Genomic DNA, 12,139 nt, shown 5'->3' on the forward strand with positions numbered 1-12,139 from the left:
GGGGCACTATGTACATGGATCCATAGGGTTTTCTGTTCATCAATATTCCTTGGTGCCCAATCACTTCATACAATCTAACCCTATTTGACTTCTCAAAATGTACCAGCTCACACTTGACAGGATTAAATTCCATATGCCAATGCTCTGTTGAATTTTCTAATTGATCCCTATCTTGCTGCAGCCTTGGGCATCTTTCCTTGCTATCCAATACACCATCATTTTTGTGTCATTGGTAAACGTACTAATCATCCTCCCACACTCACCTCCGAGTCTTTAATATATAATGACAAATAGCAAAGGAACCAGCACCAATCTAAGGTAAAAGACAGACACCAGACACCCAGCATAGGCAATATGTTCTGAATTGAGAAGAGAATATCATGCAGACATAAATTGAATGGTGTTCTCAAAGCACATCTGGGCAACTGCAAGTTCTCAGATTCAGATTCAGATTCAGATTCAATTTTAATTGTCATTGTCAGTGTACAGTACAGAGACAACGAAATGCATTTAGCATCTCCCTTGAAGAGCGACATAGCAAACGATTTGAATAAAAAAATAATAAGTGTCCGGGGGGAGGGGGTGGTGATTGGCAGTCACCGAGGTACGTTGTTGAGTAGAGTGACAGCCGCCGGGAAGAAGCTGTTCCTCGGCAACGGAGAGACCTGTAGCGCCTCCTGGATGGTAGGAGGGTAAACAGTCCATGGTTGGGGTGAGAGCAGTCCTTGGCGATGCTGAGCGCCCCTCCGCAGACAGCGCTTGCTTTGGACAGACTCAATGGAGGGGAGCGTGGAACCGGTGATGCGTTGGGCAATTTTCACCACCCTCTGCAATGCCTTCCGGTCGGAGACAGAGCAGTTGCCATACTGAGGAATCCCAGGCATATGACACTAAGGAATCCTTGGCATATGACTAATTAAAGCTGAGGCACACAATTTGGGATCCACAGAAGGCCACCCTGCCCCTTCCTATCCTCCCAACCATTCCTGTCCATATCTCACTGATGTTGGTGATCTCCTTCAGCTCTGTTCCTCAAAATCCCACTGCTCCATTGATCTGACCAGTTTCCATGCCATCTGCCAGGGTTATGTCATTACATACCAAATTATCCCTGCTAACAGCATTCTATTCTTTGATGGCATGTGAAGTCTTTGACAATGTTTAAGGTTTTAGATGCTTCTTTTCATCTTGTTCTTCTGTCCACCTGTTAACCATTATATTTTGTTACTGTACTTTTATGCAAAATACATGAAAATGTGTGCTACTCCTTTGTAGCCTAAGATTGAACACAAAGTGTTTGCAGTGCTTCCTCTTTTTATAAGGTTGTTTTTATTTTGTGTATTTTGCTGGGTTAGATATAGTTTGCTTTCATATTTTAAGTTGTATAAAGAAAGATTACAGATTACTTTAATTATTTTTTCCAAAGTGGGGAACCCCTACCAAATAGTTTTATAACATTTGTTTTAATTTGGAATAGAATGATCTGCAGACTGTACCCTGCTGTATGTCTTCAACTGAAGTGAAGTTGCACTAAAAGTTTCCCCTGTTTTTGGGACCAAAAACTCCTAGTTTACCAAAACTTAAGTTTTTCAGCAGAGCAGCTTTTGAAAGTGGAGGAATGGTATAACATTGGATTCCGATGTGATCTTACTACAGTTCATATTGTCCCATTAATCCAGGTTTTTGTGTTTACCTTCCAGGAGCCATGCTACAAGAGCGACTGAATGAGTTGGAGCAGGCAAAGGCTGATTTCTTGCGCAGAAAAGAACAGCTGGAATTTGAATTCAATCAGAAGAGAGCCAAATTCAAGGAGTTGTACCTCGCAAAAGAAGGTAATTTTATTTGACTCGTAAATTAGAAGGTTTGAGAATCTGCCAAGTAGGAAATTTGGATGATGATGAAGTTGAACTGATACTGTTTGAAACATTTAAGTCAATGCAATTGATGGTTGTGTATTGCAGGTAAATATACAGCTGACTAACTGGTCAATAACAAATATTTTCCACATTGTTTCCTGGTTATGTTTACTGCTCAGATTTGCATATCAATACCTGAATTATTTTTGATAAGGTGGCTTTCAGAGTTGTACCACTTATTTCAACTACTTTGGCTCCTAATTTGTTTAATTTATCTGCAATACAATTAGCTTCACTGCAAGCCAGCTCCTATGAGTGATGAGATCGGTCGTGCATAGATGTTCAACAGGGTTAAACCTATTTGAATAAAACGTTTTAAAAGTGGTTTGAAAAATATCAGAAACCGGAAGGCACGGTGACACAGAGGTAGAGTTGCCGCCTTGCAGTGCCAGCCACCCGGGTTTGATCCTGCGTATGGGTGCTGTCTGTACGGAGTTTGTACATTCTCTCCGTGACCTGTGTGGGTTTTCTCCGGGATCTCCGGTTTTCTCCTATACTCCAAAGCTGTGCAGGTTTGTAGGTTAATTGGCTTGGTAAAATTGAAAATTATCCCTGGTGTGTGTAGGACTAGTGTTAGTGTGTGGGGGTCGCTGGTCAGTGCGGACTCAGTTAACCTGTGCTGTATCTAAATTAAATTTAGCTGATGTGAATTTAGCAGGCGAAAACTAAGTATTCACGCTATTGTTTGTAGTTCATTTTTGTCAATAGGATAGTTTTAGCAGGGAATGGTCTGCTGATTGATTTCCTTGTTTGCTTTGCGTCACAGAGCTTACAGTATGGAAACCGGGCTTTTGGCCAACCTTGTCCATGCTGCCCAAGTTGGTATATTGTGGTTGTTCTATTTGCCTGCATTTGTTGCATAGCCCACTAAACGCTTCCTATTCATATCTGTCCAAATGTCTTTTAAAGGTCATAATTGTATCTACCTATAACTTCACCTGGCAGCTCATGTAAAATTTGGACTACCCTCTGAAAAAATATCTCTGAGGTCCCTCTTGAATATCTTCTCTTTCACTTTAAGCCTATACCCTCGAGATTTAGAATCTTCTATCCCAGGATACAGATTGTAAGCTTGCACTTCATCAGTGCCTTTCATGATCTTTTACATCTCAACCAGGCCACCTCTCAGCCTACACTTCAAAGAAAACAGTCGCAGCCTATGCAATTTCTCCCTATGACTCAAGCCCACAAACCGAGGTAACATTCTGGTGAATTTCTTTTGCACCTTTTACGACTGAATGACATAGTTCCTCTTCATGGGTAACTAGAACTGTACATATATGGACTCGTCAATTACTTTTGGGCCCCATTTCTGAAGAAGGATATGCTGGCATTGGAGAGGGTCCAAAGGAGGTTTATGAGAATGATCCCAGGAAGGAGTGGGTTAACATATTAGTGTCTGATGGCACTGGGCCTCTATTTGCTGGAGTTTAGAAGGATGAGGGGGATATCTTATTGAAACTTATCAAATAGTGAAAAGCCTGGATAGAGTGATTGAGAGGAAGTTTCAGTAGTGCGAGAGTCTAGGGCCAGAGGTCATAGCCTCAGAATGAAAGGGCTCTCCTTTAAGTAGGTTCTGAGGAGGAATTTCTTTAGTTAAAGGGTGGTGAATCTATGGAATTCATTGCCACAGAAGGCTGTGGTCGTCAATTGATATTTTTACGGCAGAGATAGATAGATTCTGGATTAATACGGGTGTCAAGGGTTATGGGGAGAAGTCAGGAGGATAGGGTTAAGAGGGAAAGTTAGATCAGCCATTATTGAATGGTGGAGTGGACTTGAAGGGGCAAATGGCCTAAATCTGCTATCACTTTTGAACTTATGAACTCCCAGATCTCTCTGTTGCACAACACTCTCCAGGACTCTGCTATTTACTGTGTATGTCCTGCCCTAGGTTGACATATCAAAGTGTAATACCTCACGCTTGTCAGAGTTAAATTCTATTTGCCCTTCTTTGGCGCACCTTCCTAATGGATTTGGACCTTGTTGCAAACTTGGATATCCTTTCTCGCTTTATCACTAATTTTGATGTTGTCTGCAAATGCACTAACAATGTTAACTGCATTGTTATCCAAATCATTAATGTTTATAACAAACAGCAGTAGTGGACTAAGCACCAACCTCTCGCACAACGCTGGTCATAGGCCTCCAGCAAAACAACCTTCCACTACTCTTTGTGGTACAACCTCCATTAAGTCCCAATAATAACTATTATTGCACTATTATTAATTGTTTTTTTTGTTTATTATATTGTTTACAATGTACTATGTTTACATATTCTGTTGTGCTGCTGCAAGTAAGAATTTCATAGTTCTATCTGGGACATATGGCAATAAAACACTCTTGACTCTCTCTTGGCGCTGTGACTCCTTCCATTTTTAAATTCAAAGGCTAACTCATTTTGGATTCCAGCAAGCTAACCTTCTAAACAAGCATACCTTGTGGGACCTTCTAAAAGGCCTTGCTGAAGTGAATATATAGACAACATCCACTGCCCTGCCTCTTCAGAAAAATTCTGATTTGCGAGACACAATCTCCCACTCACAAAGCCATGCTGACCACCCTTAATCAGCCCGTGCTAATCCAAATGCTGGTAGATCCTGTCGCTAAGAATCCCCTCTAACAACTTATCCATCAGCCAGTAATTCCCTAGCTCATCCTTGCTGTCTTTCTTAAATAATAGTACATTAGCCACCCACTAGTCTTCTGGAACTACGCCAGTGGTTAAAGATGATACCAATATTTCTGCAAATACAGTGCCCTCCATAATGTTTGGGACAGGCCCATGATTTTTTTTTTTTTGCCTCTGTACTCCACAATTTGAGATTTGTAATAGAACAATCATATGTGGTTAAAGTGCACTTTGTCAGATTTCAATGAAGGCCATTTTTATACATTTTGGTTTCATCATGTAGAAATTACAGCAGTGTTTATACATAGTCCCCCCCCCCCCCCCCCCCCATTTGAATGCCCTTTAATAAAATCTGACAATATGCACTTTAAGAACATGTGATCTTTTTTTCTATTACAAATCTCAAATTGTGGAGTACAAAGGCAAAGAAATAAATGATGGGCCTTTGTCCCAAACATTATGGAGGGCACTGTATCTCCGCATAGTTTGACATGAAAGCTTGCTAAATCCTGTTGTGCATGAAAGGTCCTTTATTTAAAAGGACAATTGTTATCGGCATCCATAGCATATTGCACTGCCGACTGCCGATTATAAGTAATGTACTATATAAGTAATAATAATAAACTTTATTTCGGACCCAAGGTCCAGACACGGTACAACATTACATAAAAGTAGTTAGTTTATTTATTTAGTTAGTTTATTTATTTGTTCCGAACAAGTAAAGACATAAATAGGAATAAATAACAACAACAAAATCGAAATAGTCAAACAATTGGACATTCCAGGCAATAATTGCAAAGCAATGAAAAGCATAAAGCAAAATTTAAATGTCCAACACTTTTTCTTTACAAGCTCGAAAAGGAGTGAGAAGAAGAATAACTTATTTAATCTCGCCCCTTCTCCCTAAACCTTTCTTCCATGTTTATTAATTAATTAATTATTAATAATAATAATACCCCAGACAATGTTTAGAGATGCATACAGACATATATATACATACAACTGATATACCATTACAAGTAATGTGTATGAAGTAACCAAAAAACATAAATAAATAATAAATAAAATAATAAATAAACATTAACCCCTGTTTGTAAAAAGTAACAATTTCACAGTGAACACTTCTTTTTCAAAATATTTATTTTATTTAATTTAAAACTTTTTACAAGATTTTTACAAGATAAAACAAGGTCAGTATTTATTTATTCTCTATCCTTATTTGTTCTTGTAATGATGTAGGTGAGCCATTTCACACCATAGCAGTTATACAGCTGAGTAACTTGGGTTTGGATCCTCAAGAGTAAAAGGTTCATTTATACCAGGCTATTTGTGACCAAAGAATATCCCAAGTTGTTTACAGCCACTATTGCGACATTGACAACATTGTTGATTGTAGAAGCTAGATGCATCCAAACTGTTGTAATGTGATCTACATTAGTGTGTTGATCGTAGAATGAGCAGCATGAGAGAGCAGAAAAGGCCTCTGTAACATGGTATTCTAAAGGTTGAGCCCCCTTGCCTGTTCCACCACAATGAAGTGGCAGATTACATTATGTGTGAGTCTTATGACTGGATCTTCTATTCAATTTTCTGCCTTGGAAGTAACAGTACTATTACAGAGGCACAACGTGAAGATGATATTAAACTATCTAGAACATTGAGATTCTGTATTTTGCTTTTCTGAGGCATGGTACTGTGAAAATTGTAACATTCTGCTATCCCCACAATTTATGTTTTATTTTGCAGGCACTGATTTTCCGCAAACTCAACAGAATGTTAAACTTTGAGCAAAATTAAATGGCTAGCCATATTGGAATTGCGAACTTTGATCTCTTATCTATATCAGCATGCTCTGGTATCCGGATAATTCCAATTTCGTATTGCCTCTCGGTAATTAAATTGCTATGTTTTGCAAGAAACCTGTTGCATTCTGCCAACTGACAGAATTAATTTGGCTCGCGTTGTCTCAAGGATGTCTTGCAGAATTGTCAAGCACCGTGAAGTTGTGTGTTTTCATATTTTAAAATCAAGTTGTTTTTTTTCCCCAGAGGAGTTGAAGCGACAGAATGTTGCACTACTGTCGGCAGAAAATGATGTAACTCGGCTGCAGGTGCAGCTCATAGAGGCAAACGCTGACATGGAGAATATAAAAGCGGTAGCTGCAGTTTCTGAGACGACCAAACAGGAGGGAATTGATGATGTGAAGCAGCAATGGCAGGACGAAGTTGCTTCAATGCATGCTATAATGAAAGGTATGAGCAAAGTTGTGATCCTGCTTATTCTTGAAGTTTTAAATATTTTGTTCCTGAAGTCATATATTGAGATCACCTCCCTCATTCTGAGCATTTATTCACAAGGGCCTTGAATATGAATATTGCTTGTATTTATTTGTTCCTTTGGATCACATTGAAGCTTCTGTAGGCATCTAAAATGAAAAAGTTGGGCTTTTCCCCGTAGACTTAGGAGAAACTATATTTTGTCTGTCTACATAGAAAAAGAGACACAAATCCTCCCAGAAACAGTTGAAAGACAATGCGAGGAAGGTAATTAGAATCACGTTATGAAAGAAAAGTAATGGAGAAATTAAAAGGGATGAAGCCCCCTATTCTGATTCTTGACATACATCCCAACAATTTAAGAGGTAGCTATGACATAATGGATGCACTGGTTGTCATCTTCCAAGGTTCCATAGTGCAGCCACACTTCTTAAATAAGGATGAAGTCAAAATTAGTCACCACAGACTGATTCGATAAAACATCAATAGTTGAAAAAAATGTAAGTTTATTATCAACGAAGTGATGACATAACATTTGGAAAATACTAAATGAGGTGGTGGTACATTACTTAATTACTTTAAATTAATCCAGGTGTAGATGGCTGGCGACTAGGGGGAAATTTAGTTTAGAGAGATAGGCAGAAATAAACTCATCAGCCCACTAAGGCGGCACCAACCACCGAACACTATACACTACGTTATCCTACACTCTGGGGACAATTTACAATCTTTACCAAAGTCAATTAACCTACCTGTACATCTTTGGAGTGGGGGGGGAAGAATACGGAGCACCTGGGGAAAACCCATGTGGTCACAGGGGAGATCGTCCAAACTCCGTACAGACAGCACCCGTGGTCAGGATCAAATCCGGATCTCTGGCGCTGTAAGGCAGCAACTCTACCGCTGCGCCACTTTGCTGCCGGTAATTGACTAGTTAATGGACATATATGAGAAAATCCATTTGGGGAAAATAAGTGGAGGAAGAGGAATGCTCTAAGAGCTGATTCAAATTCAATGTGCTGAATGTCCCCCCCCCCCCCGGTCATGAGGAAATATGAAGCATGAGAAAATAACACTATTAGGATAAGTCTTCATGGATTTCTAAAAGAGAAATCATGTGGATCAATATATCAGTTTACGAGGAAGAATCAGTAGATGTGATTGGCTTTCAGAATGGATGATACGGTGCCATTCGATAAATTATTAACTAAAATTGGGTCACGAGTTATATTCTTACTCTTGAAAATCAGTGGACGAGGTGGACTGAAAGGAGCTGTTTCTGTCCAGTACATTTCTACAATTCTTTGAAAACTTTAACATAAAGTTGGCATTTGAAAAAGCAAGGGCTAATAAAGGATGTCTCTTCTCTTCCTTGCCTTCACATGGGCTATTCATTCGGTCCTTCCTCTCAAGGGCTTTTACTCTAATCTGTAACTGGGTATGTGTTTAGGAGTATTGCTCATTGTTGTGAATATTTATTCATTTTGGCCATTAAAGTATACAGACAATAAAAATTTAGAGCCTTTCACTGAAAACACTTTCAATTTCTATTTATATTGTAAAATATTCTAATTGGAACTTTGTGATATGTCTGAACTTCTGCTGCAGAGACATTGAGAGAGTATGAGATTCAGTTTCATCACCGTTTGGAGCAGGAGCGCACACAGTGGGGACAGTACAAGGAAGCAATGGAACGCGAGGTGGCAGATCTGAGGAGACGTGTATCTGAAGGACAAGGAGAGAACACCTTAGAAAATGAAATGAAGAAAGTGAGTATGCTGATCTGTATTCAATCAAATTTACAAACTTTCCGAAAGATTTTATTGTGGTCAGTGACACTGAACATCCACTTCAGTGGGTAATTATTACTGGAGTTTGCTCTTGTATTATACAGTCAGTAAATAAGGTACGAGAAACACTATTTCAGTAAAATATCTTCCAAATTATTTGTATGTTTTATTAGGTATCAGAGAAGAGGCAGTCATTTCTGCTTTCTTTCATTTTAATGAATAGGCTCAGGAAGATGCTGAGAAGCTACGATCAGTGGTGATGCCCATGGAAAAAGAAATAGTAGCTCTCAAAGAAAAGCTGTCAACAACTGAAGAAAAGGTTGAAGAACTAGAAGCCTCAAAGGTGAGCCCTAAAAATAGATCATGCAAATATTATTTGTATAAATTATGTTATACCTTAAGAGTGTTGATGATTAGAGAGGACCTAGAGATGCATATCCATAACTCCTCGGAAATGACGACACAGGTGGATAGAGTGGTGATAAAGGCATTTGATATGCTTGCCTTCATACACCGAAGTACTAAGTTTAAAAGTTGGGATATCATGTTCGCAGTGAAAAGAGAGCTAGGAATGGCACAACCTTTTTTTGCATGATAGTTAGATGCAGGTGAGAGGGGTGTGGTTGATTGTAGATGGATGATATAAGTGGAAAAGGCGAAAAAGAGATTTAAAAAAATGAGACAAATGCGATAAGGAAAGAAAAGGTGGTGTGAAAGGCGGGAAGGATAAATACGGAGTAAAAGGCAGCAGGTTGACTAGGGTGGGACACCTCCCCTATCTCTTTCTTCTAGCCACGCACCCACCCTAGTTGCCACACATTTTTCCCACCACCCTAGTCACCCTGCTCCTTCCCCGCCCCAATCTATATACTCGTCTCCCATCCTTGAGTACCATGTTTCCTCTTTTATCCTCTCTTTCCTCTCTATATCCCAGTCCATCCATATCCCCCCTCGGCTTTGCATTTCACATCTCCTCTACTTTCCTTTGCTGACACCCTCTTGTCCAGCTCTTTCTCACCCCCCATCCTCGCCTGCTCCATCAGTCTGATGAAAAGTCCCAATATAAAACATCTGCCCATTCCCTCCATAGATGCTGCCTAACCCACTGAGTTTTTCCAGCACTTTTTGAATTCATGACCTTGTCGGGATATTGGCCTGAAAATGTATTTATTTATTCTTTCCACAGATGTTGGGAGAACTGCTCACTATTTCTAGCACTGTATGTTTAGCTTTGAATTTTTAGCCCCTGTTGTGTTTTCCTTTTGAGGAAAACTGAACTGTTTTGGTAGGGCAAACTTCAATTATAATTGGGTTATTAACCAAAGGAGATACAAGATAACTGACAGGCAATCGGGGTGAAAGATGAGAATATTTGTTATGCAGCTGGGATGTGCTTTCTGAAAAGTTTTGTCTTTTTAAAGTTTTAGGAGAGAGTTAAATACAAGTTTGAAGTGGGGAGGAAAAATGTTCAGTGATATAGGATAAACAGAGAGAATGGGTAGGACTGGATTTTTCTTATTGGGCCCACCAGCCCATAAAGGCTCTAGAAGTAGAAAGGATGGCCATTCAGTAAGGATGGCTGCTTTTACCTCAGCGTCAATTATTGTACTAATTGCATGTTAATTATTTCCCTTGATATCCAGGTAAGCATTGCCGTTTTTAATTGGCTTCAAATACTGGGCCCTCTAGGCTCGAGGATTTAAAAAAAAAAAAAAAACACTACTGCACTTTGGATGAAGAAATACCTGTTTGTTCCACTCCTGAATGGCTGGGGAAAACAAATTCTCGGGTGTCCACTAGGTCTGGACACCGCAGCCAGGCAGAACACCATTCCTCTAAATGTGCTGTAAAATCACGATGGGAATTTTGTCCATTTCAGTGAGTTTTGTGTGCTTCAATGACATGTCACATCTTCATTCTGCTGATCTTGCCTTTGTTGGATTAAGAAGACTGGTTTTACTAGCTCAGACTATCTGAACGAAGAAGCGAATCCTGAGCAGGCCCAGCTATCTGTCGAAAATATTAAGGTTTAATAGTATTTCTGAAAGCCTCTGGGATTTAAAAACTAAAAAGTAAAAAAATTGTTTTGAGCATGTCAAAATTGCATTTAAGAATATTTAGTGGCATCGTTTGTCATTAAACTGAACATTAGCAAGCTTTGCAGTATGACATTCTCTCCCTTCCTTTTGCACAGCCCTAAATTACCCCTTCAAGTGAATGTGCTTGCAGATCCTATGCCAAGACTCACTTGGTTCAGGAGCTCTGGCAAATCTTGGCAAATTTCAGCCGAGTCCATGGGTGGAGCATGGCTACGAAATGGCTGATAGAACTTGGCCAGTAGGAATCCCGATACTTGCAAATGTGCTGAGAAATGCTGGCAGTTAGCACGCTGCTCCCTTCAAAATCTGTGCTTTGTAAATAATAAACTACATGGCTGTTTTTCCCCTGTATGAAGAGATATGAGGTGATTCGTGTGTTCAGCAGGTTAAAGAGTTAAATCATTACCTCGAGACAGAGAAATCCTGCAGGACAGATCTGGAAATGTATGTTGCTGTTCTCAACACTCAGAAAAGTGTGCTGCAAGAAGATGCAGAGAAATTACGTAAAGAACTGCATGAAGGTAATAGGAATAATAGTTATTGTATTAAAATCTATGAACTGTGACGTAACATGTACAGTTACCAAGTATGGTTACTGCTTAAGGAAGTTTAACAAAGTAGTTCCTGATTTCTGAAACACTGAAGTGACCACCATAGTTCTAATTTTAGGTTGCAGCTCTTATTCTGCTCATTATTTTTTTTCATGTGTCTCATTCAGTTTCCGCTCCATCTCCCCCTCCACCACTACCTCGTCCTTTTATAGTCCTTGACACCAGAGTAGCCTATTTCCATGTATTTATCAAACACAGAAAGTAGGTGCAGGAGTTGGCCTTTCAGCCCTTGAAGCCAAAACCGCCATACAATGTGTTCATGGCTGATCATCCACAACCAGTACCCAGTTCCTGGCTTCTTCCTATATCCCTTGATTCCACTAAGCCTAAGAACTCTAACTCTCTTTTTAATGCATCCAGTGAATCGGCCTCCACTGCCTTCTGAGGCAGAATTCCACAAATTCACAACTCTCTGGGTGAAAACGTTTCTCCTCATCTCAGTTTTAAATGGTCTACCCCTTATTCTCAAACTGGTCCCAGGTTCTGGACTCCTCCAACATCGTGAACATGTTTCCTACATCTAGCCTGTCCAATCCCTTAATAATTTTATATTTGTTCTATAAGATCCCCTCTGATCCTTCTAAATTGCAATGAATACAAGCCAAGTCGTTCCATTCTTTCATCATATGACAGTCTGGGAATTAACCTTGTGAACCTATGCTGATCTCCCTTAATAGCAAGAATGTCCTTCCTCAAATTAGGAGACCAAAACTGCACACAATACTCCAGGTGTGGTCTCACTGGGGCCCTGTACAACTATTTGTTCCTAAACTCAAATCCTCTTGTTATGAAGGCCAACATGTCATTTGCTTTCT

At 39.7% G+C, this 12,139-nt stretch overlaps 1 protein-coding gene across 3 annotated transcripts in view; it reads left to right on the plus strand.

Moving 5' to 3' along the window:
• The window catches only part of rabep1 (rabaptin, RAB GTPase binding effector protein 1), a 68,837-nt gene that overhangs the window by 18,083 nt on the left and 38,615 nt on the right, over positions 1–12,139 (plus strand). For 2 of the 3 annotated variants that reach the window (XM_055657817.1, XM_055657815.1), the window contains exons 2-6: positions 1,701–1,832; positions 6,597–6,800; positions 8,433–8,593; positions 8,838–8,957; positions 11,096–11,234. In XM_055657817.1, coding sequence (XP_055513792.1) covers positions 1,701–1,832; positions 6,597–6,800; positions 8,433–8,593; positions 8,838–8,957; positions 11,096–11,234 — 756 coding nt within the window. The remainder of the gene's footprint in view (positions 1–1,700; positions 1,833–6,596; positions 6,801–8,432; positions 8,594–8,837; positions 8,958–11,095; positions 11,235–12,139) is intronic. The other variant, XM_055657816.1, reaches the window with a different exon arrangement.

Source organism: Leucoraja erinacea, chromosome 28 (genome assembly GCF_028641065.1).
Source record: "Leucoraja erinacea ecotype New England chromosome 28, Leri_hhj_1, whole genome shotgun sequence".
NCBI lineage: Eukaryota > Metazoa > Chordata > Chondrichthyes > Rajiformes > Rajidae > Leucoraja > Leucoraja erinaceus.